Source organism: Odontesthes bonariensis, chromosome 3 (genome assembly GCF_027942865.1).
Source record: "Odontesthes bonariensis isolate fOdoBon6 chromosome 3, fOdoBon6.hap1, whole genome shotgun sequence".
Taxonomy (NCBI): domain Eukaryota; kingdom Metazoa; phylum Chordata; class Actinopteri; order Atheriniformes; family Atherinopsidae; genus Odontesthes; species Odontesthes bonariensis.
In genome coordinates this window covers 8899321-8925206 of record NC_134508.1, presented here as the reverse complement: position 1 = coordinate 8925206, position 25886 = coordinate 8899321, and the positions used below count along the sequence as shown (strand labels likewise).

Sequence of the window (25886 nt, the reverse complement as noted above, 5' to 3'; positions counted from 1 at the left end):
TATAGGGGATCGAAGGCTGAGCATGTGACCGCTGACACCAGAGACAATGGATGGGAAGCTGTCCAATGTGTTGTTCTTGTCTAAGGTGCCCATCCATCTCACTGTGTGAGTGAGAGTGTGCAGGCCAGAAGGCGCCAGGTTAAAGGGGTGAAACCAAAGTCAGTAATGCAAGAGAGTGAGGGATAAAGGAATAATTAAGGGCTTCTCTTTCTCATCTATGAAAACCTTCCAGCGGTCAGTCAGCAAAGGAATATTCTCATTGAAGTCTCATCTGAATGCAGGGTGCTTTGGCTGTTAAACTACCTGTTTTGGGTCCAATTGTCAAGTGAATTTGAAGCTGACTTTTGTAAGGTTTCTTCACAGAAAATCCAAGAATTAACGAGCGTGAAATAAGACACAAACAACTTTATTTCTGATGAGACTTCGGTGCGAATACTGATCCTGAAACCTGCAAAACATAAGGTAACGGGCTCTTCCTCTAACGTTAGGTCCTCTGCAATTTTTTTTTTTGTTCATTAACAAACAAATGCCAGTGATTACAAACATCTCTGTTCTAGCAAGTTCCTTTGGAATTTCTGTTTTTGCCATATATGAGGAAAAAAAATGGAGAGGGGTTAGTAAATATTCATTTCATCTGGGTAATTCAGGGATGGAAACTGAGAGCCGGCTCCCAGTAGTTCGATCCCGTGGAATCGTTAATCCGCCTGCCCAACGATCCCGTTTATAGGTTCTGCTAAACGTCTGACACATCTGTGCGATGACGTCATGTGCACGCTCCGTATTTTGGCTCAGAATGTTTCCAACATGGCGTCGAGGCAGAAGCGCTCCAAAGTTTGGTTATATTTCACCAAAAGCTGCAGAGCTGTGATCACATCAAAGGGGGAAATACCTCCAACATGCTGAAACATGTGACCACACAGCATGCAGTTACTTTGCACGAATGTAAAGTCTTTGACACGCTGCAAAGAGATGGCGGCGATTCTCGCGGGGGAGCTTGTGGCACAGCGTCTTCCGTCTCTAAAGTCCCAGGTAATGTAAAACTTCCAGGTCCTGTTGTTTGTTATAATGTTAGCGACATACTGTATGAATAATTTCCACTGATGTTAACATTTAGTTGATGAGGACTGCAAGAGTGAGGCGGGCTCAGAGGCAGGTTCAGAGGCAGGCTCAGAGGCGGGCTCAGAGGCGGGCTCAGAGGCGGGCTCAGAGGCGGGCTCAGAGGCGGGTTCAGAGGCAGGTTCAGAGGCAGGTTCAGAGGCAGGTTCAGAGGCAGGCTCAGAGGCAGGTTCAGAGGCAGGCTCAGAGGCAGGTTCAGAGGCAGGCTCAGAGGCAGGCTCAGAGGCGGGCTCAGAGGCAGGTTCAGAGGCGGGCTCAGAGGCGGGTTCAGAGGCAGGCTCAGAGGCACGGGCTCAGAGGCACGGGCTCAGAGGCACGGGCTCAGAGGCACGGGCTCAGAGGCACGGGCTCAGAGGCACGGGCTCAGAGGCACGGGCTCAGAGGCGGGCTCAGAGGCGGGCTCAGAGGCAGGCTCAGAGGCGGGTTCAGAGGCGGGCTCAGAGGCGGGCTCAGAGGCGGGCTCAGAGGCAGGCTCAGAGGCGGGCTTAGAGGCGGGCTCAGAGGCGGGCTCAGAGGCGGGCTCAGTGGCGGGCTCAGAGGCAGGCTCAGAGGCAGGCTCAGAGGCAGGCTCAGAGGCAGGCTCAGAGGCAGGCTCCCACATACCTGTAGCTCCCCCTTTCATCGTGGCAGGGAAAAGTGAAAAGAGGAAAAAATAGATAAAATGTTGGTGCATACTTAAAATTTAAGTGTTACTGCAACCAAAGATATTTGTACTATATTTGTGTGTGTGTGTGTATAGATATATGTATATGTGTATATATATATATATATATATATATATATATATATATATATATATATATATATATATGAGAATGGATGAGAATCAAATCGATAACCGATATCGATAATGGAACCGGAATTGCTGAATTCTTAACAAGTCCCATCCCTATGCAGGATACAGTGAAACAATAAAGAACCATATCTTTGTGCACAATGGAAAGAAGCATACATTGACGTTTCAAATACAGAACCTTTTGGAGAAATAGCAGTATTACAGCACCTAAAAAAGTATGTGCATTGGTTAAGTTCAGATCAGTATATTCAGTGACAGCGACGAGCTTCTGAAAGAAGCACAGAAGCATAGCAGAGTAGGTTTCCATGAGAAGTTCACAGAACAGTAAGAAGAGGTTCAAAAACAGCCTGATAGACGTTTTCAGGCCACATGTGGACACATGCTGTTTCACTGCACCATCACATCACTTCTCCACTTCACTGGATTTTTTCAGAATTCCAGTCGAAATTTCAAACATACATCCGAGCTCTTAAAAGATGCGAGAAAAGCGAGAAAGAGGATGTCTTTATCCAAAAGACGAAAGACACTAAACACCCGATAAGGAGAATAAATGAAAGAATAAAAAAAAATTTACAGGAGAACAAAAAGAAACAAAACAAAGACCACAGGGAGCCGTTTAAGAAACATTTTACTCTGTGAACATCTTAAAAAACTCCCAGAAAGCCTCAGATCAGCTGAAACACTTTAAGTCCAGGCTGAAGACACACCTATTTTCAACTGCATTTGAATAAAGCTCCAAATCTGAAGCTTGAGTTTCAAAACTTAATCACATTTTAACTAGGGCTTGGCAACGATTAAAATTTTTAATCTAATTAATCGCACGATTTCCCTGATTAATCGCGATTAATCGCATTTGTATGCAAAATCCGAAAAATGAATCCAAAAGTAGCGTATAGCTTTTAGTATTTAGTTTTATTTTAAATGTGCTGCCATATGAATGAAAGTGCCATAACATTTGTTGTGCAAACACACTTTTAACATCAGCATCTTTCTGTAGTTTTTATGTAGAAGCCTCGCTCCACTGTCTGTTTCCTTGAATGACTTGCTGCTATCAGTTGTGTGTTTTGCCTTTAAGTGATATTTTAGACTGGAACTACTACGCTGAGAAGACAATTCAACTTGGATGTAAATGCAGGAGTTTTTTTTGTTTAAATTTATTTTGAAATATGTGCTTTTATGTTGAAACAAGTAAAACAGGAAGTAGCGCCGGTTAGCTCCGTGAGCTTCACACAGAGACCGAGGAGCACCTGTAACGGTGATTTCCAACTTTAAAATGAAAATGGCCGAGTAAAAGTTCCGTACCCTTCTCCATGTTTGGTGGATCCGCCGATCACTTTCTTTTCCGGTTCCGCAAGCAGAAAGCAACAGACTTTTACAGAATAAATAAAAATAATAACAATAATTATTACAATAATTACAATTATTACAATAATAACAGAATTTATACAAAATGAAAGCCTGTGAGCAACAGACTTTTATAACAATAAAATAAATAATAAAACCTGCGTTAATGCGCGATAAAATTTTTATCTGCGTTAAATAATTAACAAGTTAACGCGATAATAACAAGATCTTTTTATATATTTTATATATATATTCTTTTTTTATCTTTTAAGTGCTTTTTATTTCTACTGTTTTAATGTATCTGTAAAGCACTTTGAATCCTTGCCTTAGTTTGGGACGTAATCGATCCATCAAAGGGCGATTCATGTCTCAATCTCAAAAAAAATCATTGTAAGGTAGAAAACCTGTCATGGAGAAGATGTTTGGAATATCTTATACTCTTTTATAGAAGCTGTAGAACACATTCAATGTGTTTGCAGTGCATAATTCAACTTGTGTTCTTCTAAAGAGACACATCGGACTGGCAGCCTCGGCGATTGAACCCTTCACCCTTCACCCTCAGTGTTCTTGTTTTGATCAAGCCACCCAGCTCCCCTTCTATTTTTCAAGACGAGTCTGCCAATATTTGCTTTGTCTTTGTTACTTTTTCTCTTATCTTTGCCTCTTAAATTCCCCCTTTGCCATTAGGTATTGGCAAAGTGTCAACATTTAGCTTTTGTGTTTAGTACAAATGAAGCCAGCCAGCCGACCCGCAATGTAAACCAATGTAAAAGCATTACGGAGGCTATTTACGAGGCTTGTGATGAGTGACAAAAATTCCCCAAGCTCGCACAAACAAATGCACAAATGCACACCTATTCTGACACACCACCTGCTCCATTTGCTGTAATAGGAGTAAATTAATTAGATTTGGTTGCTTTAAAAGCTTTTTTCTTTTGGCTCATATTGAAAGTAAATTTCACTCTAATTGGTGAGGTGTTGTGTTTATGAGAGACTGTTAAAAAAAGGGCGATGAGAGAGGACAACGGGGAGGGAAGGATGGATTATAAATGGATTTTTAAAAGAAGGACAAATGGGGTCTGAAAGGAAAATAGGTGAATGTGGAGGGTAAGGGCACACACTCAACCTCAGATGGATGAATAAGTTGTTTGCATTCATGGTTTTAGCCCCATTGCCACATTAATGGCACTTCAGTTATTGACTTGCTACTTATCAGATTACTGCAAGGTTAACAGACAGAGGGAACAGGGACAGTGCCGTGATGAGAGGTGACAAATAACAGAAAACACTGAAATGTAGTGCAAAAAACAAAAGACGGTTTACTATATCTGACGATACAATGCTACGTATAAGTTATTAGATCCAATTTATTTTCCTTCAAATACTTAAAGGGACACTATGTAATATATTAAGGCATTTATTAGCTCAAATCAACATATTCATTCATAAATTAGTCCTCATTGGTGTAAAATTATCTCTGTCAAAAATCTCAATTACCCTCCTGAGTGAAGAATAACTTGTCTGTATCTACACAGAGCGGGCAAGCTCTATGGAGGCTGCCATGTCCTTCCGGTCTATGAAAAACGACGAAGCCCAACACCAGGCCTGCAAGCGGAAATGACGTCATTTAGACGTCACGTCCGCCGAATGGCTTATTACTGGCGCTAATGGTAAATAGATTTTATCTCGTAAATTATCCCACTAATAATGCATTGATTGTTACCAAACTTCTGCCGTAGAACACATAGGCTCTTAACTCACAAAACGAGGCATTAGAAAATTTGTAAGTTTACCGGGAGTTTATTTAAAAGAACACTTTCCAGATAGCAACTACACACTGCTGCTAATGCTAACGCTGCATCGACGTCACTTCCGGTAACTCCCGGAATATGATTTGCACACCAAAGGCTATGTCAACTTATGTTATCTGACATGTTATCTGTCATCTGTATTTATAGTGTTGTTGTATGTGTGTTATGTAATCCTTTGTACTGTGTGTCTTGATGTCTTTTTGTTTGTATGGACCTTGAGTCTGAATATATCGCTTCTTGAATCGTTGAAGAAGTTCAAGAAGTTGCAACGCACATTTGAAAACGCGAGGCGCTAGAGAGCAAATTCATTCGACTTTGCAAAATAAAATTGCACCACTAGATGGAGGAAGAAATTACATAGTGTCCCTTTAATTCATGACCAAACCCGTTTTTAGTCATGAACAAGGAACAAGGTCCTCACTAAGTGGAGCGAAAGCCCCAAAACGACTACTTCCAGGAGACTGTCCTCCTCTCTTCCTATGAGTCATTTGCATTTGCAGCCAATAATGACCCTAAAATTACATTTAAAGAATTCACTAGTCCTCTAGTCCTAGAAAGACTGATGTCCCAACTGATGTCTCAACAAGGAGGAGTACAAACTGGTTCAAGTCCTATCTGGAGGACAGATAGGAAATTGGTAACAGGGACGTCTGGGTTTCTCTGCTCAAGCTGCTGCCCCCGCGACCCGATCCCCGGACAAGCGGAAGATGATGGATGGATGGATGGATGGATGGAAATTGGTAACTGTGTCTCAGACCAAATGGCTATGACATGTGGGGTTCCCCAGGGGTCAATCCTGGGACCCCTATTGTTCAATCTGTACATGCTTCCATTAGGCCAGCTAATACGCAGCTATAATGTGTCCTACCACAACTATGCAGATGACACTCAGATCTACGTGTTACTGACTGCAGGAGAACACGGGCCTGTAGATGCATTGTGTCGCTGCATCAAACAGATCAGTGTGTGGATGCAAAACAATTTTCTCCTGCTAAACTCAGACAAAACTGAAATCATTGTCTGTGGCCCACAGAGACAAAGAGAAAGTGTTATCAGTCACCTTCAGACTCTCTCTCTAAAACCTAATAATCAGGTTAGAAATCTCGGGGTAATATTGGACTCAGACCTGAACTTTAACAGCCACATTAAATGTGTAACATCAGCAGCGTTTTACCATCTAAAAAACATTGCCAGAATCAAAGGAATAGTGTCTAAACCAGACTTAGAAAGACTAATCCATGCGTTTGTCTCCAGCAGGTTAGACTACTGTAACGGCCTGCTCACTGGGCTCTAAACGGGCTATAAGACAGCTGCAGTACATCCAGAACGCTGCTGCTTGAGTCCTGACTAGAACCAGGAAATACCACCATGTTTGTCCAGTGCTCAGGTCTCTGCACTGGCTTCCTGTCGCTCAGAGAATAGACTTTAAAACAGCTCTGCTTGTGTACAAGTCTCTTCATGGTCGAGCACCAAAGTACATCTCTGACATGTTAAAGCCATATGAACCAACTCGGGCTCTGAGAACCTCAGGGAGGGGTCTCCTGCTGGTGCCCAGAGTCAGGACTAAACAAGGTGAGGCTGCGTTTCAGTTTGATGCTCCTAACATCTGGAACAGCCTTCCAGAAGATGAGAGACAGGCCTCAACTCTGACAATGTTTAAATCCAGGCTGAAAACAGTTCTATTTAGCTGCGCATATGACACCTGAAAGTATTTTATCTGCACTCTTTGCTTTATTATTATCCATTATGTTTTATGGAATAATTTTATTTAGAATAGAAAAATACTTTATTCATCCCCCAATGGGGGAAATTCAAATTAGTCAAGTAGCTCAAAAATTATTAATATTTACAATGATTGTATATTAACAACAATGATAATAATACCTATTCTAATAAAAATACTAGTACTAACTAATAATAATAATAATAATAATAATTAATAATAATATTAAATGACTAAATGAAAAAAAAAAAATTTTTAAAAATCAATCAATTTGAGAAGAACTCAGCAGTCACTGTTAAAAAGCCTATTTATTTTATTATTTTATTATTATTTCATTTATTTATTTGCCTTCTTGAGAAACCTTTTCTCAAGTCCTCTGTCCGTTAATGTGATGACAGCATAGTGTAAAGAATGCATGTTTAGGCCAAAACCAAGAGTAAAGTTATGTTTAAGCATCCCAGCAACTCGGTTAGGTTTAGGCACTCGGAACAACTTGGTGAGGTTGACCCCCATTCAAGAAACAAGTGCAGCAAAGAAAGCAGCAACAACAAAGATGTTCTAATTAAGCAGAATATTAGGTTTAAAGTACAGACGACCATCTTGTGACCATGTCACAGAAGGCCTGATCAACATGACCTTACCCCCACAGAAAGAGCTAGAAAGAAGGGAGAATCCCAAAATAAAACCCCAGCTATAAACTGACCAAGCTGGTAAGACAGGGTTTGTCTGCCTTTGTACTTGTATACTGTGGAGTATGCGGCGCAGCTCTGATATCTGTTTGTGATTAGGATGCTGCAGGGCCATTACCCATTCAGGACACAGAACATATGGGTTCCAGCGCTCCGCGCGAGTGTATGTGTGAGACCTCGGGGGGAATTGGATGTACTAAATGGGCCGAGGGCCAATGTGATATTTGTGTCTGACTGCGGTGAATCACTTTTCTGTGAATTTCATGATTCAGACGACGACGACGATGATGAAGATCAGTCATTTTACCCAACAACAGTGCAGTTTGTCAATCGAAAAAAAGAGTCACATCTGCTCCAGACCTGATGCTCCTGATTAGTTTTCTTTTCCCATACCCCTTTTTTTTTTATTATCATTATTCTTTTCCCTCATTGCTCTTTGTTATTTCCTGCTCATGAAATGTACAACATCTTACAGGCATTAAACGGCATCTTCCTTCTCTCACTCCCGTTACGAAAGGGAAAGATGACAAATAAACACTTCTCTGAGCTACAGAAACTTACAGTATGTAGCAACTTGCTGCTGTTAAAGGGATAGTTCGCCTCTTTTGACATGAAGCTGTATGACATCCCATACTGGCAATAGAATAGAAATAGAATAGCATAGAAAATACTTTATTCACCCCCCAATGGGGGAAATTCAAATTAGTCAAGTAGCTCAAAAAATTAATAATATTTACAATTATTGTATATTAACAACAACAATAATAATACCAATTATAATAAAAAATACTACTACTGACTAATAATAATAAATGACTAAATTAATTAATTAAAAAAAAAAAATCAAATAAATAAATAAATAAGTTTCGTTTATGAACATTTTCTTACCCCCTGCTGCGTCCTGTGAGCCGAGTTCCAGCCTCGTTTTGGCGTTGATGAAGGTAGTCCGGCGAGTTGGCTGGGGCCACAAAAATAAAGCGTTTTGCTTCTCAAAACAATATGTGTTCAAAAGAGTAATACATTTGCATCACAAAATCATTCTCCAGGAAAAAGTCAGACCTCACAATCACTGGCACTATTTTCTCTCCCTTCGTACAGACGTTACAAGACGTTTTTGCTTGAAATAAGCAAAAAGTCTGCCAATGGAACTAGTGAAAATCGGCTTGTCAAGATTTCTTGAAATAAAATGTGATATTTAGGACTTTTGAGTTAAAAGTGATCTTGAAATTAGCTTAAAAACCTCTTCAAATGAAAAAAAAAGCTTGTTTCATGTGAAATATGACTCAAAAGAACTTTTCTCAAACATTTCATGTACAAAACGATTCAAAGTCGAGATAAATTAAAAGATATCGCGCAGATTTCATGCATAGACACATGAGAAAATGGGTCTATCCCTTTAATGCCATGACTGAGTGTTTGCCAGGCTATATCAACTTCTTTGTGTAGACTATCATCCCCACAAGGAAGTGCTTCCCCAATAATAAGCCCTATATCACCAAAGCAAAACATGAAGGACCACGGGAAAGAGTGAGCCGTGAGTGGCAAGTGAGAGATAAACTGAAAAACTCTACACTGCAGATACACCACTTCAGCAGGAGTCAACTGCTTTGCTCAAAGGCACTTCGGCAGCTGAGAGACAGAGTTGCAGTGTCTTCCCAACTTTGTTGTTGACGGCTCTGAAGAAAAATAAAAGTGAAATCTCAAACTCCTGTCGGTCTCGAGCGGCAGCGTGTGCCGTTGCACCGAGCTGACCCAGTTATTTTGATACATGTGTTAGTTTGCTGGCGTGTGCGTGTGTTTTTTGGCACGGTAGACGGATTCATCAGTTTTTCTCACTTTAACAGATTTCTCGTCTCTGACCTCATCGCTGGGAAAACAATGTGTGAAATAATGGTTTGGTGTGTGTTTCTTAATGCATATGAGACTGCGATAGAGTGAAAGCATGTTTGTCCGTGTGTTGCTGATATTTCACTGTGTGAAAATGGATCTTTGTGATATTACGGTGTGTATGGGATAAACCATTTTGTATTCAGTGGTTTCTTTTTTTTTTATTATTTTGTTTTTATTAAGGCTGGGCAACGATTAAAATTTTTAATCTAATTAATCACATGATTTCCCTGATTAATCACAATTAATCGCATTTGTATGCAAAATTCAAAAATGAATCCAAAAGTAGTGTATAGCTTTTAGCATTTAGTTTTATTTTAAATGTGCTGCCATATGAATGAAAGTGACATAACATTTGTTGTGCAAACACACTTTTAACATCAGCATCTTTCTGTAGTTTTTATGTAGAAGCCTCGCTCCACTGTCTGTTTCCTTGAATGACTTGCTGCTATCAGTTGTGTGTTTTGCCTTTAAGTGATATTTTAGACTGGAACTACTACGCTGAGAAGACAATTCAACTTGGCAGTGTTTACAGATGACTTTGGTTCTGTCGACTCCGCCGTCTGGAAGAACTTTAAAATGAAAATGGCCGAGTAAAAGTTCTGTACCCTTCTCCATGTTTGGTGGATCCGCCGATTACTTTCTTTTCCGGTTCCCCAACAGACTTTTACAATAATAAAATAAATAATAAAACAGGGGTGGTCCGTGGCGTAGTGGGTTGAGCAGGCGCCCCATGTACAGAGGCTATAGTCCTCGCTGCAGCGGGCCCCGGTTCGAGTCCCGCATCAGACGGCCCTGTGCTGCGTGTCGTTCCCCCTCTCTCTGCCCCCTGCTTCCTGTCTCTCTCCAACTGTCCTGTCCATTAAAGGCATAAAAAGTCCCAAAAAATGTTTAAAAAAATAAAATAATTAACGAGTTAACTCGTTATTATCGCGTTAACTCGCCAAGCCCTAATTTAATCGATTCCTTACTTGGAGGTATCTAAAAAAAAAATCTTGCTTCTCTTAATCATATTCCTTTTTGAGATCGTCAAAACTCCTCACAAACCCATTGTGTATAAAGCAACAGTAAGCCGTGAGTTCAGTGGTTTCATTGTTTGTTCGTATGGTAGCAGGTTTGCATTTATTGTTATTGTTTATCATATTGTTCCATATGCGTGAATCTGTGTGCATGTGTGTTAAGACATACATCTTCACACCTCTGCCTCCTCCACAGAGATGGTTGTCATCGTGAGACAAACGTCTGGGTGACAAACATCACACATATTATGTGAACGTCGAGTCGATTCAACTTTGCTTGAATAAGTCCCTCTGCAAATACCATTACCGAGGATCAAAGGGAAAAAAAGGAAATATGTACACAGATGCTGTCAGAGCTGCACGGTCACACCTGCTTGACTCGGTATCTCTATTTTTCCATCTATTTTCCATTTTCTTGCCAATGAGTCTCCCAGTCACTTCCAGCTCTCAGCCAGGCTGATGGCAGTTGGCCAAATGGAGCTGGCCAACCCATAAAACCTCCATCCTCTGCCATAAAGCACAGACTAAAACACATTTAAACCATAAGCCTTCAGAGAAAATGTGTTTTACGTCTAGGTTTAGAACCCTCCGGGTGTGGACACATTAAAGCGATGATTAACGGTTCCGGTGACTGAAAAGAGCTCCAAGTGTTTCTGCTTTTCCTTTTTTTTTTTTTTTTTTTTTTTTTTTGCTGCGTCAAGCTTTTGTGTGGATGCCACACAAAACTTTGGAATTATAAGTTTGTTTAACAGCATGAAGCTGAGGAAGAGACCCTTTATGTCTGCATCCAGTCGCGCTGCCATGAGCTTCACATCCTGAGGAGACGCACGCCGTGATGCAACTGGCGGTTTTAGTTTAGCAGAAACAATAAGCTGCGGCGTTTGAAGATTTTCCAGAGTAATCGAATCATTATTTCTGGGTACTGTTGAGTTATTCAGATGCATTTTATGACGCAATGAATAAGTTTCTGCTGCCAGTTTAGAGGATGTGAATTCAAAAAAGGATAAAGGATGATTTTTAATCAGACAAAAAATGTACATATATTTACTTAAAGTGCTTTTTGTACCTTTTTTAAAGAGCCCTTGATGCATATTAAGAGGCACAGAAACAACTTACTGACCAGCATCTTTTCAGATATGTTATCATATCTCTGTCTTCTTCCAGTCTAAAATATCACTTAAAGGCAAAACACACAACTGATAGCAGCAAGTCATTCAAGGAAACAGACAGTGGAGCGAGGCTTCTACATAAAAACTACATAAAGATGCTGATGTTAAAAGTGTGTTTGCACAACAAATGTTATGGCACTTTGATTCATATGGCAGCACATTTAAAATAAAACTAAATGCTAAAAGCTATACACTACTTTTGGATTCATTTTTGGATTTTGCGTACAAATGCGATTAATCGCGATTAATCAGGGAAATCATGCGATTAATTAGATTGAAAATTTTAATCTTTGCCCAGCCCTAATTATAGTAAATAAAACCACAAATGTGTCTGTGGTCCACTCCATTTGGGGGCATATGAGACACTGAACACTTGCCATGAAACAATTAAAACCACTAAAAGTTTGTGTTGAACATGACTGATTTAACGGTCTCTCCTTCTGTTCGTGCAGGTTCGTTCATGGTGGTGAACGCATCAGGCCGTGCGTCGGGGCAGAAGGCCCATCTGTACATGCCCACCCTGAAGGAGAACGACACCCACTGCATCGACTTCCTTTACTCTCTGTCCAGCCGCGACGGAGCCAGCCCGGGCACGCTCAACGTTTACATCAAGGTGTGTGTGTTTGTGAGTGAATGACAGGGTGGGGATGGACTGACAGATGACGCGATTCATAGAGTGAACGGGTAAACAAACAAACAAACAAACAAACAGACCTCTGCTCTGAGACACAGAGACGACGTTAGCCCTGGGGGCTTTGAGTGTGTGATTATGTGAGGGGGAGATTTAGAGGGAATGACTGATGGCGGGGGTAAACATATGAGAAAGTCCTTGTTTGCTGCATTTCTTTGTGGGGGGCTACTAGCATTGGTTTATTTCAGAGAAGCAGGTATATCACACCAATGTTAATGTTTTTCACATACTGGGTAATAAACCCTAAAGGGATTTAGAATAAACATATTAAAGACCAGACATAGGCAGAGATGGGACCAAGTCACTCATGTGCAAGTCTGAAGTAGGTCTCAAGTCTTAGCTTTCAAGTCTCAAGTAAGTCCCAAGTTATTTTTTCTTGTTCAAGTCACCTTATTATTGCAATTTTACCTGCAGAATCTGATATTAATAAAGTAAAAAGACAAGATATAAGTAGCTGTCCCCCACCCCCACCCCGTATCATATCAAGCTAACGTTAGCTAACTACCGACTAGGCTAACAGGATAATATTAGCTAATTTGACAGCACTTACTGGTCAGAATGGATCTTCAAATGACAAACAAAGTTTGAAGTTGTCGTCTGGCTGTCTGAGATGTTGATGCCGCATGTCTTGCACTGTGCTGTTCGTCTTTTGCCGTCAAAATGGTAATTACGAAAGCCGAAGTCTCTCCAATAAACACTTAAGGTATGTAGAGAGGGCATGACTGATTGACAGGGTAGGGATCCAATCATGACGCCATTCTCAGCCTGCGCTCCAACCGGGTAATTATTATTTTTTTTATTTAATTTATTAATTTTATATTCAAACTGAAAACATTAACTGAATAACTCTCAAGTCATTCAAGTCATCGTGTCTCAAGTCAAGTCAAGTCCCGAGTCTTTAACTTCCAAGTCCGAGTCGAGTCTCAAGTCTTTTTATTTTTTGTCAAGTCAAGTCACAAGTCATCAAAACAGCGACTCGAGTCAACTCGAGTCCAAGTCACAGTGACTTGAGTCCCCATCTCTGGACATGGGCACCATGACTTATGTCGGAGGGTGTAGATTTGACGGAGTTTTTGTGGACCCTGCAAGAATGAATGTTTTATTTTGCGGTATTAAAGGCAGAGATGGACATCTGGGTCGGATTTAGTGGAAGCTGTGGATGATGGACTGAGAGATGAAAGGGAAGAGTAGTGGGGAAAAAAAAGCTGGACAAGTGTAGAGGTGGATGAAAAGGATGAATAAATAAGATGTGAAGACACCGATGAGGATCTGAGAACAAGTGAAGCTGAATCAGCTGACCGATAATAATTAGAAAACAACATCAGCAATTGTTTACAAGTGTTATTTTCCTCTTAGAAATGTAGTCATTGACTAATGGTCCACAACAACTGTTGCAGTATCATCCTGTTTACAGTTAAAGGGATAGTTCGCCTCTTTTGACTTGAAGCTGTATGACATCCCATATCAGCAACATCATTTATGAACATTTTCTTACCCCCTGCTGCTTCCTGTGAGCCGAGTTCCAGCCTCGTTTTGGTGTTGATGAAGGTAGTCCGGCTAGTTGGCTGGGGTTTAAAAAATAAAGCGTTTTGCTTCTCAAAACAATATGCGTTCAAAAGAGTAATACATTTGCATCACAAAATCGTTCTCCAGGAAAAAGTCAGACCTCACAATCGCTTGGCTCTATTTTCTCTCCCTTCGTATCACTGCCTGCTGTGATATGAGTGATGCAGCAGAACGTGTTGTTCACATCTCAGAAGAAGCAGTTTCCATTAAAATAAAAGTAATTGCTTAAAGCTGAAGATCTCTGACAATGTAGTCAAGCCTGAGTGTGTTTACTCACTGGAAAAAATCTTACCAAGTATATTTGTCTCATTGAGTATCTCATTACACTTAATATGAGACACAATTGCCTAACAAATACCATTTCAGCAAGATACAGGGACTTGTTTTAATACAATACATCTTGAATATCTTGTTAAGTGAAAAAGTTTGAGTTTGAGAAAAGTTGTTTTGAGTCATATTTCATATGAAACAAGGTTTTTTTTATTTAATTTGAAGAGGTTTTTAAGCTAATTTCAAGATCACTTTTAACTCAAAAGTCCTAAATATCACATTTTATTTCAAGAAATCTTGACAAGACGATTTTCACTAGTTCCATTGGCAGATTTTTTGCTTATTTCAAGCAAAAAGTGTCTCGTAACGTCTGTACGAAGGGAGAGAAAATAGGGCCAAGCGATTGTGAAGTCTGACTTTTTCCTGGAGAACGATTTTGTGATGCAAATGTATTACTCTTTTGAACGCATATTGCAGGGGGTAAGTCAAATTTAATAAATGATATTGCTAATATGGGATGTCATACAGCTTCATGTCAAAAGAGGCAAACTATCCCTTTAAGAATTATTGCAATCAATGCAGTTTTTAAATCCCTTTTTCTTCAGTTTTAAGACAAAAATGATTCCCCAGAGCAGGCGCCTTACATGCTGTTCTTTTACGAGACTGTGTCCCTTCTTACTTGCCTGCAGGTGAACGGAGGCGCCCAAGGCAACCCGGTATGGAACGCCTCTGATACCGTCACTGAAGGCTGGGTGAAGGCTGAACTGGCTATTTCCACATTCTGGCCCAACTCCTATCAGGTACCACACAGCCACACAAGCTTTTGTTTGTGTTGACACTAGACTGAGTACTGCAATAGGACTAGATAATACACAATAAAACCCAATGATTTCATTGGCTCTGTTTAAAAATGACGCAAACAATGATAATTTAAATTATGAAAGATATGGCCTTTTTCTTTGGTGTTAATCCAGCTCTTATTTCTTTATATTTTGCTTCTAAGCAGCCAGACTTTCTTTGTAATATTTTAGAAATAGTTTTCCAGGCTTTCTGAAGGGTTTTCGAATTTTTACTTTGGACATTGGCTGCTTTTTCCTGACCATTTAGTCACTCAACACTGACCTAGGATTCATTAAAGTATGACAAAGGCACCTAACTCAAGGAATGAAACTAATTGTTGTGTCTACACAGAACAGAAGTCAGTAAAAAACAGTTTTAAATAGTATCTTCAGGAACTTTGTTACTAGCAGTCTGTCAAAAGAGACACATTATTTATTCTTTTTCTGCACCTACAAAAAAGACAACATCTGTTTTTTGCCTTTTATGCTATATTTCCATTTAACACTGCTTGGGTTTTTTTTATTGCTGACAGTATGACACGTCATGGCGGGAGGTCACAGGTGTTACCAATAACCTGATATATTGATCACACAGTCAGTGTCTCTGACTGGGAGGCGCCTCCTCTGGAAAGGTGCCTTCAACATGTAAATAATGAAAATAAGTAGAAAATCTCACATAAGTAAAGTGAGCTAAAGTGACTTATTACCTTGAACTTCAAGAAGATTGCCAGAAATAAATATGAAAATAAATATAAACTGACAAACATGCGCGCTAACGTTTAGCTAACATGTTAGCAAGCAGCTACAGAGGTATTCCTGTCGAGACATCTCTCCTTTTACAGCTTGAATGTAAGTCTCGTGTTCATTATTGTTTTATCTCTCTTTTAATTCACCATTGATGATTTTAATATATTCCCCAATGGCTCTTTTGTATGACCTGTTTGTGCATATTTGTGCTTGACAGGTAAGTTGACCTGTTTTACGTTAGCAGCTACGTTAGCCATCAGTTTGAGCATTAATATGCTAATTTAACAGATCATCCTTATGGTATTTCACGAGGTCCGTATTGTCAACAGTTGAGCATGGTAATTATTGGACATTTTAACTCGTAAAAGTTGGAAATAAACAGGTGTAGCCTACAGTAAGTGACCTACAAACTGACTTTATTGCTAACTGTGTGCACCTGTTCTTTTCCTGTATGCCTGCTTTGAAAAGGCCCATTTACTCTCAGGTAAAAAATGTTAAGCAGATACTATATTATATCCTTGTTTCTTGAGTTAGAAAGGATAAAGGTACAAGAATATGCTGGATTACTTACAGAAGATAGTTATAGCTTCTGTCTGAGGACAGTACATTTATACTTGACCTAAAGCCCTGTTCAATTTAGTATAATTGGGTTTTTTTTTCCTGCATGGATCCTAATAACAGCCGATGTCATGTATCTGTCCATTTGTACTAAACACAAGAAAGGGATGAACGTACTGTCCAGAAGTTAAAAAAAAAAAACACTTAAATTCTAATGATAAAGCTAATTTCCATTGATTATGTAGCTACTTAACTCACAGACTATGAGTGCATAATATGAAGTCATTTCTGAATGTATTTCAAAGCGCTTTAATAATTTGACTTCATAAAATGGGCCGAAAAAAAACTAGTTGCTCGTTGGTTAGCAGATTCTGCGCTCATTCACAGCAACAGTTTCTTAGTTTTTTGGGGTGATTTGTAACTCTTAAATTCATACAAAGTGCACCCTCTTACAAAATCAGACAGTTTTATCATGTGCAACACCAAAAATGGCAAAAGACTGCCGAGACTACAATAAATGGAAAGCTATAGACCTTTTTCATAAACATCTGGCCATTCAAAAGACCTTTTTCTTTATCCAGTTTAGCTTGCCCTCCACAAGATAAGCCTAAATCTGGTTTGTCAAACTACAGAGCGGACCAACGGTCATATTTATAGAACGTGCCCACGTTAATCTGAGTTAATCTGTACTCTGAGACAATGGTTTGTGGCTGTGGATTGAAACTTCATTGCCTAATATGACAAAGAGTGAATTTCTTTAATGCTGTAACTGAAGCTTTGATGATTTCCAGTCTGTGTGTGTGTGTTTGAGGTCTGTTTAAGGTGCAGAGACGAAACCCTGCTGGGTTGTTTTAGTGAGGGGGGCCTCTACAGCAGCTTTATTTTACCTAATGACTGAGCCACGCTCGGTAAATGAAAGCACCCCTGTGCTGCAAACACAAGACACGAGGCACAATAGTCACCAAAGTGAATTAAACGCTTGTGTTTCTCTCCCTAATTACATGTAACCTCCCACGGAGAGATGACACTTTTATTCTTCTGAAAGGACAAAAAACATTGTCATATTAGAGTAGAGAACACCGCAGGGCACCGAGTGCAACGGCGAACTTTCCGGCTAAACTTTCACACTCTTAAATAGTTTTAGTGCTTTGAAGTCATAATGTGGTTTAGGGATAAAACACTATGGCTGTATTCAAAACCACATACTACATACTGCAAACGGCACACTCATCGATCAGACAGTATGCAGAGTTTACTCACAATGCATTTCGCTCCTGCCCGAGCCGAAATCAGCCGGTCTGAATCTGATTTCGCTTAAGCTCTAAACTCTGTAAACTTTAGCAACATTTGAAACATTTTCAGGCGAGAAAGTAGTCGTTTAGATCCCCAACGTGTTGAAAATCTGACAAAATACCGGCTATTTACAATTTTGTTCCCACGAATTCGGCGCTACTAAAGCTAGCCGTAGTGAGCAACGCACTTCTGTTTATTTTCACAAAATAAAATACCCGTTGCCTTTTATCATAGGGAAAGCCATTATGATACAATTGGTGCTTTTATTTTGAAAACAGGAAGTGAACCTACCCTCGTTGTAGCTAGCTTGAAACTGCCGTTTTGACAGGAAATGACGATCGGCGACGTTACGTTGCATCTTGGGTAGTTTGAGTATGAGTAGTAACCTCATGATGCATACCCAGCATTTCAGAGAATCTAGTATGCATCCGGGAGCTTACACATTTTATTTTGTGAAAATAACCGGAAGTGCGTTGCTCGCTACGGCTAGCTTTAGTAGCGCCAAATTCGTCGGAACCAAAATTGTAAATAGCCGGTATTTTGTCAGATTTTCAGCACGTTGGGGATCTAAACGACTACTTTCTCGCCTGAAAATGTTTCAAATGTTGCTAAAGTTTACAGAGTTTAGAGCTTAAGCGAAATCGGCTTCAGGCCGGCTTTTGCATGACAAAACCAAAGAAAACAACATCGCGATTTATATTTTTTAGCATCAAAAAGCCATGTTGGTGTCTTCTGTACACTTGACGTGCATGCTGGAGAGGGTGGAATTTATTCTTCAAAGGAAGACAAGTCTTTGGTATTCAGACTGAGTCGCGGCGTATACTGCTGAGAAATCTGACAAGCACACCACAGAAGAAGAAAAAGCATGTGTGTGCGTGTTTGTGTGCGCGTGGGTCAGGGGTGCGTGGTCCCGTCGGCAGCCCTGCCTGTCACCCTCAGAGTGACTTAAGGTCTGTGAAAAGAATACAAGCGCTGGTCTGAAAATCAAGAATGACACACCAAGAACGGTCGCTTACAGGGAAAAGTCTAAATGCGTAGAGAAGAGGAGAAGAGACGGATGAAAGAAAGAGAGGTGGGTGCGTTATGTGGTCGGCATAAGGATGGAGACAGAAGTGATGAAGTGAAAAGAGGAGAAGTTGCTGACTTTTAGTGGAAAAAATTCCCCTGGGGTTTCCCATATGAGCTTCACAGGGGTGTCGAGATGTGTTGCAGTCTGTTGAAGAAAAAGTTTTCCCTTCTGAGTATCATTACAGCTCATTAAAAAAACTCAGTTTCAACCCTTTCTCTCTCTCTCTGTCCCCTTCTCTCAGGTGATATTTGAAGCGGTTTCAGTCCAAGGCCATCCGGGCTTCATCGCCATTGATGACATTCGGGTTTTGGCTCACCCTTGTCGTAAGTGAAAGAGATTCTGTGTGTTTGTACGATGAAGGTTGACCCTGCAGAACTGTAGCCCTGCTGAGTATCGTCTTGTTTTATGGCCGCATGCAGCATAAAGGACAGATTGTGAGGGTTGCAGGCGGAATACAGAGAGCCAGGAAGAAGGTCTAAACTCGGGGTCTTCACTCACATCTGTAACATTAAGCTTCACAAAACCCTTTGGCCTGCTTTTTTTTTTTGTCTACAGGTGAATAGGGTAATATTTTAAAATAATAGATATCACCATGAAACTTCCTCAGTTGATTACTTATACAAGTATGAAAAAAAATGTATTACAAATTTGTATGTTTAATTATGCAAATATGGCATTATGGCATTAAAAATGCGCAAATTTGCATATATTTCCGCAAAGATAGATCTGAATAAATGATAAAGCCAGGTTGCAAAATTCTTTTCTTAAAATTCTTACACAAAATTAAAGAAAATTACAGAGGGATTTCAGGATATCTGCTTTCATTTCCTAGGAAATCAAAATATACTGTCCACAGCCTAAAAAAACATAAATTTTTCGCCATATTTTTTTTTATTATAATGTCACATAAATCAGGCCAGGAACGATTTATCAACAAATCCTTCTGTAAATATCTTCGCAATACTGTTAAGTTTATAACTGGAAAGTTGTAGGTGCTCCATAGGCTGAGATATTGATAATGGAAAAATACAAAATGTACCTTGATCTCCCACAGAGGATGTTAGAAGCAGAAGAAAGTCCACGGCATCACAACGTTGGACATAATTAGTCAATTACTCGATCAAGAAATCGATTTCTGTGCCATGCATGCATACTGGGACAGATGCTGTCACCGTAGCTCGACTCACCCCGTGCACGTAACCATACCGACTGTGTCGGGAGTAATCTGATTACTCAGAAGTGTCTGAAAATGGGCAGAAGGGAGCAGAAAATGCTCTTAACTAAAGACGAGGAGGGGGAAAGGTGAATAACGGAAGGCTTTTTAAGAAACAACCTTCATGTGGAAGTCCTTAAGATGACCATTAGAGTCGGGACAAATTGTCATTGTTAAATGATCGATGCGTGGACGGTCGGGCTTATCTGTGTCTGGAGACAGACAAATGAAATTAACCAGTCGCAGGCTGGTCTCAATGCCAGACCAAAGTCACTCGGTCTGTCTGTCTGTCACTCTGACGGACTGCTCATCTGTCTCAGGTTCAGGCCACGAGTCTGCCTTTCTCCAGACAACAGCCTCACTCTCTGTTGTGAGGGTGTGTATAAATCTACATGTGATAAAACCCTGTGATAATCCAGAAGGAAATCTGTAACTCATTAAGGTATGAGAGTGCCTCTGCCGATGTTCGCAGGCTGCCTCGGGTCTTCTGGGTTAATGAAACATGTTGTTGTTTTTTTTTCAACATTTTACCATTTGATTTTATTTTTTTGTTTCTGTTTTACCTCAAACAGCCAGAGGACAAACCCAAAAAAAGAATTAATTTAACCAAGCGATGTTATCTCAAGGGAATAATTAAAAAAAAGCTTCAACACGTATGACCTGGGCTCTGGTTTGATTCTTTTTTCCCCATCAGACTTTAATCATTTGATTTCTCCTCCAGATTGATTGGATTAACGACTCTTGTGTTTGCTTGTTGTGTTGCAGGTAAAGCGCCTCACTTCTTGCGCCTGCAAAACGTGGAGGTGAACGTGGGGCAGAATGCCACGTTTCAGTGTACGGCCGGAGGAAAGTGGTCTCAGCACGATAAACTCTGGCTGCAGGTCGGTTTCCCGTCATTTCAGTAAATGTGCGCATCAGAAGGTCAAAAAATGTGCTAAAAAAGTCCAAAAACCTTGAGTGTTTCGTGGAATATGTTTAATTTAATTCTGCACTTTACTGTATTATGTTCTGATAAATGTTCAAACATTACGAATATCACGACGAGACAAAGATTGGAATCACTTTGCTCGACTGAAATCAATATTTTTTTTTTAATCTAAAGTGGCTGCTTTAGATCGAAGTCCATTGTTTGACCGGTGAAGGTTGAGCAGACCAGCTAAAGCTCGAGAATAATGACGAAATTCTTAGAATTTCTGTAGATTCTTTTCCCTTTTCCATCTTCTTTATCGACTCTTCTCGTCCCGTTTAATGATTTCGATGGAAAAGTGCCATAAAGATGATATTCTCATACCAATGAGAACCCAAAAGAAACAAAAAGCAGGTCTATTTGTGCCACTTTTATGTGAAAAAGAAAGAAAAAACACAAAGTAAACGTCTCCAGCCGTCGCGGCTCTATTTCAGGATTGATTAAAAGTCCTTGTTTGCTTCGCTCCAACGATCCCATCTCTGCACATGTGACACGTTTGTGTGCACGTTTGTGTGCAAATGCATTCACTCGGTGTAATTACGTTCATGTGCTGTGGCTCGCTTGCATGTTTGTGCTGCACAGGTGTGTTTTTACCCCTGAGAGCGCCGCTTGGTGCAGCAGTGGAGAACATTTCTTCTCCTGACTGGAGGTCTTTTGGGGAAAGCATGTTTTTTTTTTTTTCCAAATTGGCTGATAAGATATTAGTTTTAAATAAAGATTGGATCTGGATATACACTTGTGTTTCCTGCCAGGTCTTGCTCTCTGATAGCAGTACAGGGTCTGTTCTGTGTAGATTGTTTTCCGGGGGTCTCCAGAAACCGAGGAAGCAGCGCTGATATGATCTCATTTCTTTATCTTAAGGGTTGGAAAACTTTCCCCAGATCAGACCCCATGTGATGCCAATCGGCCGAATGATTTAAATGCCCTCGAGTTTTCATCTGCTTTGTCTAAAGCCAGATCTTAATGTAAACAAATTCACTTTAAGTTGCCTCACTAATCCTCTTGTGTTTAGAATGCAGAATGCAGTTCCAACTCTTCATTTATCATCTATTTTATTTGCTACATATCTTCTACAGCATTTACCTTTTTAAGCTTCTAACTGATTAGGTTTTTATAGGTTTTCAAAACAATTTATTTAGGTTTTAACTCGTCTTATTTTGGCTAAAATTAACCTTGAACATAATTTAGTTGGCGATGGCGCTAAGTGTAACTTAGTGTTTCCTAACTCTTGGAAAAGGTTTGATGATAACACCATCTCGTGATATTATGGGTGGTGTAAGTGTCTCTTTTTGGGTCTCTCGGCTTAATAGTGTAATAATCACCACCGTATCACATGTTTAAACTCAACATCTTGCTTGTAGCTGGTAAAAAAAAAAAAAAAATGCTACCAAGAGTTGAAATTAGTAAAAGAAAGCGGAGAAAGCTGTGTCACCTTTGAGGACATTGCTTGAGTGGGTTTGTTTAGGAAACACAACTGTTTAGGATTTGATACAAAAGCTTCTTAGTTTGGCTTAGAAATTGATGTTCCAGTGTGACACCAAGGGGGTCCTTACGAAGTGAAAGTGGTATCTGAAGTGTTGGGAATCACTCAGTGGGTCGACATGATGAGATTAATTGGATTATAGCTACAGTTGGGTTATGCTCCTTATTTGAGCAAGGGTAATTATCCTTGGATATATGGCGGTGAATGAATGGAATCATGGCACAAAGCGTGTCATACCCCGGTATGATAGGTGGCGCTGTACGCATTCCAACTGTTGCTAATAGAGCCACTTCCTGTTGACCTCTTCAACCACCAACAACAACAACAAACTCAGGCATTGGAGAAAGATGGAGAACGCAGAGCAAGATGAAGCTACGTCCCTCTATATTATGTATGCGAGTTTGAGTATGCCAGAAGTTCCAGGATGCATTCTAGATTTTCTGAAATGTTGGGTATGCATCATGTGGTTACTACTCATACTCAAACTACCCAAGATGCAACGTAATGTGATGTCTCCGATCGTCATTTCCTGTCAAAACGGCAGTTTCAAGCTAGCTACAACGAGGGTAGGTTCACTTCCTGTTTTCAAAACAAAAGCACCAATTGTATCGTAATGGCTTTCCCTATGATAAAAGGCAACGGGGATTTTATTTTTGTGAAAATAACCGGAAGTGCGTTGCTCAGTGCGGCTAGCTTTAGTAGCGCCGAATTCGTGGGAACAGAATTGTAAACAGCCGGTATTTTGTCAGGTTTTCAACACGTTGGTGATCTAAACGACTACTTTCTCACCTGAAAATGTTTCAAATGTTGCTAAAGTTTACAGAGTTTAGAGCTCAAGCGAAATCAGCTTCAGGCCGGCTGATTTCGGCTCAGGCAGGAGCGAAATGCATTGTGGGTAAACGCTCTGCATACTGTCTGATCGATGAGTATGCAGTTTGTGGTTTTGAACACAGCCTTTGTCTCCTTTGTCCAATCCAATTCAACACGTGCTTCAGCGTCTACAACCGAGTTATCTCGGGGTCTTAATCAGACTGCGAGTAATCCGATCCAATTTTTTCTTAATTAAGGTGTCTACATGAACTTGATAACTCATTCTGATTGTAATTTAGCCAATAATCCGATCCTTTCAGTGCCATGTAACCCCACTGAGTGGTCTTGTCCTTATGTTCCTACAGTAACGTGTCCCATTATTTCCCTCTTAAATATAGTTTATGCTGGATTTGCTGCAGTAGAAGTCTAACCCTCTTATTTTCCACCACAGTCGGGGTAAATCAGTCATTATGGGGTCTTTAAATAACCTTTTGCTGATCACTCTTCTTACCTTTCCCCTCCTTGCAGCAGTGGAATGGCAAAGACACGGCGCTGATGGTCACCAGGGTGGTGAACCACCGGCGTTTCTCGGCAACGGTCAGCGTCGGCGACACTTCGCAGCGCAGCACCAGTCGCTACCGCTGCGTCATCCGATCAGACGGCGGGTCGGGGGTGTCCAACTACGCCGACCTCATTGTGAAAGGTAAGCCTGCTGTTTATCCTTTCACCCGAACCAAAATAAAAGCCCTATTGTGAGACCAGAGTATTTTTGAATTGATTTAAATGTGTGGAAGAGGTAGCAGTGCTTGGCCAATCTCACCAGTGTGGTCACATTAAAGTAGGACGGCTTCTTTAGAAAGAGTGAAACAACCCCAGGTTTTGGTTGTGTGTGTGTTTGGCTGCCCATCGGTGCTGAGAATACTGAACAGTCTCAGAAAAGTGACCAGAACTCACAATGAGCCCTCTCAGACTCTGTCTTTCGGGGTCACACTCTTCCCAGTGTCGTTCATTCGGCTTCCTTCTCTTTCTCACTGGAAAAAAAATCAAAGTCTTACCAAGTATATTTGTCTCATTTCTAGTCGAAATATCTCATTACACTTAATATAAGACACAACTGCCTAACAAGTACTATTTCAGCCAGATATAGGGACTTGTTTGAAGACAATACATCTTGAATTTTTTGTTAAATGAAAAAGTCTTGAAAACAAATCGTTTTGAGTCACATTTCAGATGAAACAAGATTTTTTTGACATTTGAAGAGGTTTTTAAGCTAATTTCAAGATCACTTTTATCTCAAAAGTCCCAAATATCGCATCTTATTTCAAGAAATCTTGACAAGCCGATTTTCACTAGTTCCATTGGCAGATTTTTTTTTGCTTATTTCAAGCAAAAATGTCTTTTATTTGTTGTTTTTCTCACTTATTTTTGGAGGGGCATTTTTTCCAGTGCTCACTAGCTTTGAAATCGATGCAAACCTTTTTATTTGTTTGGTTGCTCCAGTTTTAGAGGCTCCGCTTGCTAAAATCTAACCTGCTTTTCATGCAGTTGCTTTTTATGAATGGTGTAAAGGATGGACGTGTTGAAACATTTATTTTTGATGTAGATGAAAGATAATAGCAGCAGCTGCAGCAGTTCACCAGGAGGACAAATCCTTTCGGGGGGTCTGTTATCATATCAGACTTAGAATTACTCACAGAATGACTGCACTTTCTCTGCTTTAGATGACTTTACACAACATAAAACCTCGACTTTCTTCGTTTACTCACAAGCTTTATGTGCATGTCGAGAGGAGAATGTCATCAGAACATAATTTAGCAGATTTTCCTTTCCTTTCGTCACTTCTCATGTCTTATTTCCTCTGTATCTGAAGTATTTATATGTAATACTTAACACATTCCCTTGTTAAAGACATTCAAACATGTGATATGAGCAAAAAATATGAAGGGCTATCAGTGATTTAGCCACCCACTCTCCGTCCCAAGATTCCAGCATAAACAGAAAATACTGTAGTTTGCTGTCCTGCTGAGACAGATATTGATGTTCTGAGGAGGATAATATTGTTGCAAGGACTTTGATAGAATTATAGCATCACAGCTATCTGTTGTTGTCATACATAATTACATTCAGTTACCTCTTGTCTCTGTTGGGTCATACGCTTTGAATCCTGTCCTCCAAGCCATCTTTGTCTTTACTTTCAGTTTTAGAATGTGAAAGGAATAACGATGAGCTTCTCAACATTTTAATGCTTTAATGTAGCCTTATTAATGTAATGATTAATAAAATAACACGCTGATTGTGTCTGAGTTCTACTATCGGTGGCAGATCTGTTACTTGATGTGATTTAGTCCAGCTCTACATCACAACATACCAAGATTAGGACACAATTAGGGTTGGGCGATATGGGGAAAAAGTCATATCACGATATTTTTTAATATATCATGATATCGATATATATCGGGTCCATAACTTGTAGCATCCACTTGAACCCCTTATTTTTCACTCTGCTTATTGGCAGCATGTCTTTAGCAACACAATAAGCTGCATCTGTAACATCCCGGTGTCTCTTAGACTTTGTGTAACACGGCGCTGGATAAAGCTGCTGCACAGGCGTTGTTATCGGGGGAAGATTAGCACTTGTTCCGGGCTGTGTTTGTAACAATTTGCATTCTCTGTGCTCAAACGGGCGGCGCTGTTTCAGGTGATGAAACAGATCAGCGGTATTCCCCGTCTTTGTCGGAACATGTGCTCGACATAATTAGCAGTGCACGCAACTCTGTTTGGTGTTGGACACCACCAAACTTTTCGGGCCCTTTTTATCAACGATGT

The 25886-nt window shown here is 40.2% G+C and overlaps 1 protein-coding gene across 10 annotated transcripts in view; it reads left to right on the top strand.

The window, feature by feature from the left end:
* The window catches only part of ptprt (protein tyrosine phosphatase receptor type T), a 427933-nt gene that overhangs the window by 104681 nt on the left and 297366 nt on the right, over nucleotides 1-25886 (top strand). For all 10 annotated transcript variants that reach the window (XM_075460193.1, XM_075460191.1, XM_075460192.1 and 7 more), the window contains exons 3-7: nucleotides 12007-12167; nucleotides 14771-14881; nucleotides 18829-18910; nucleotides 20566-20681; nucleotides 23589-23763. In XM_075460193.1, the coding sequence (XP_075316308.1) occupies nucleotides 12007-12167; nucleotides 14771-14881; nucleotides 18829-18910; nucleotides 20566-20681; nucleotides 23589-23763 (645 nt within the window). The remainder of the gene's footprint in view (nucleotides 1-12006; nucleotides 12168-14770; nucleotides 14882-18828; nucleotides 18911-20565; nucleotides 20682-23588; nucleotides 23764-25886) is intronic.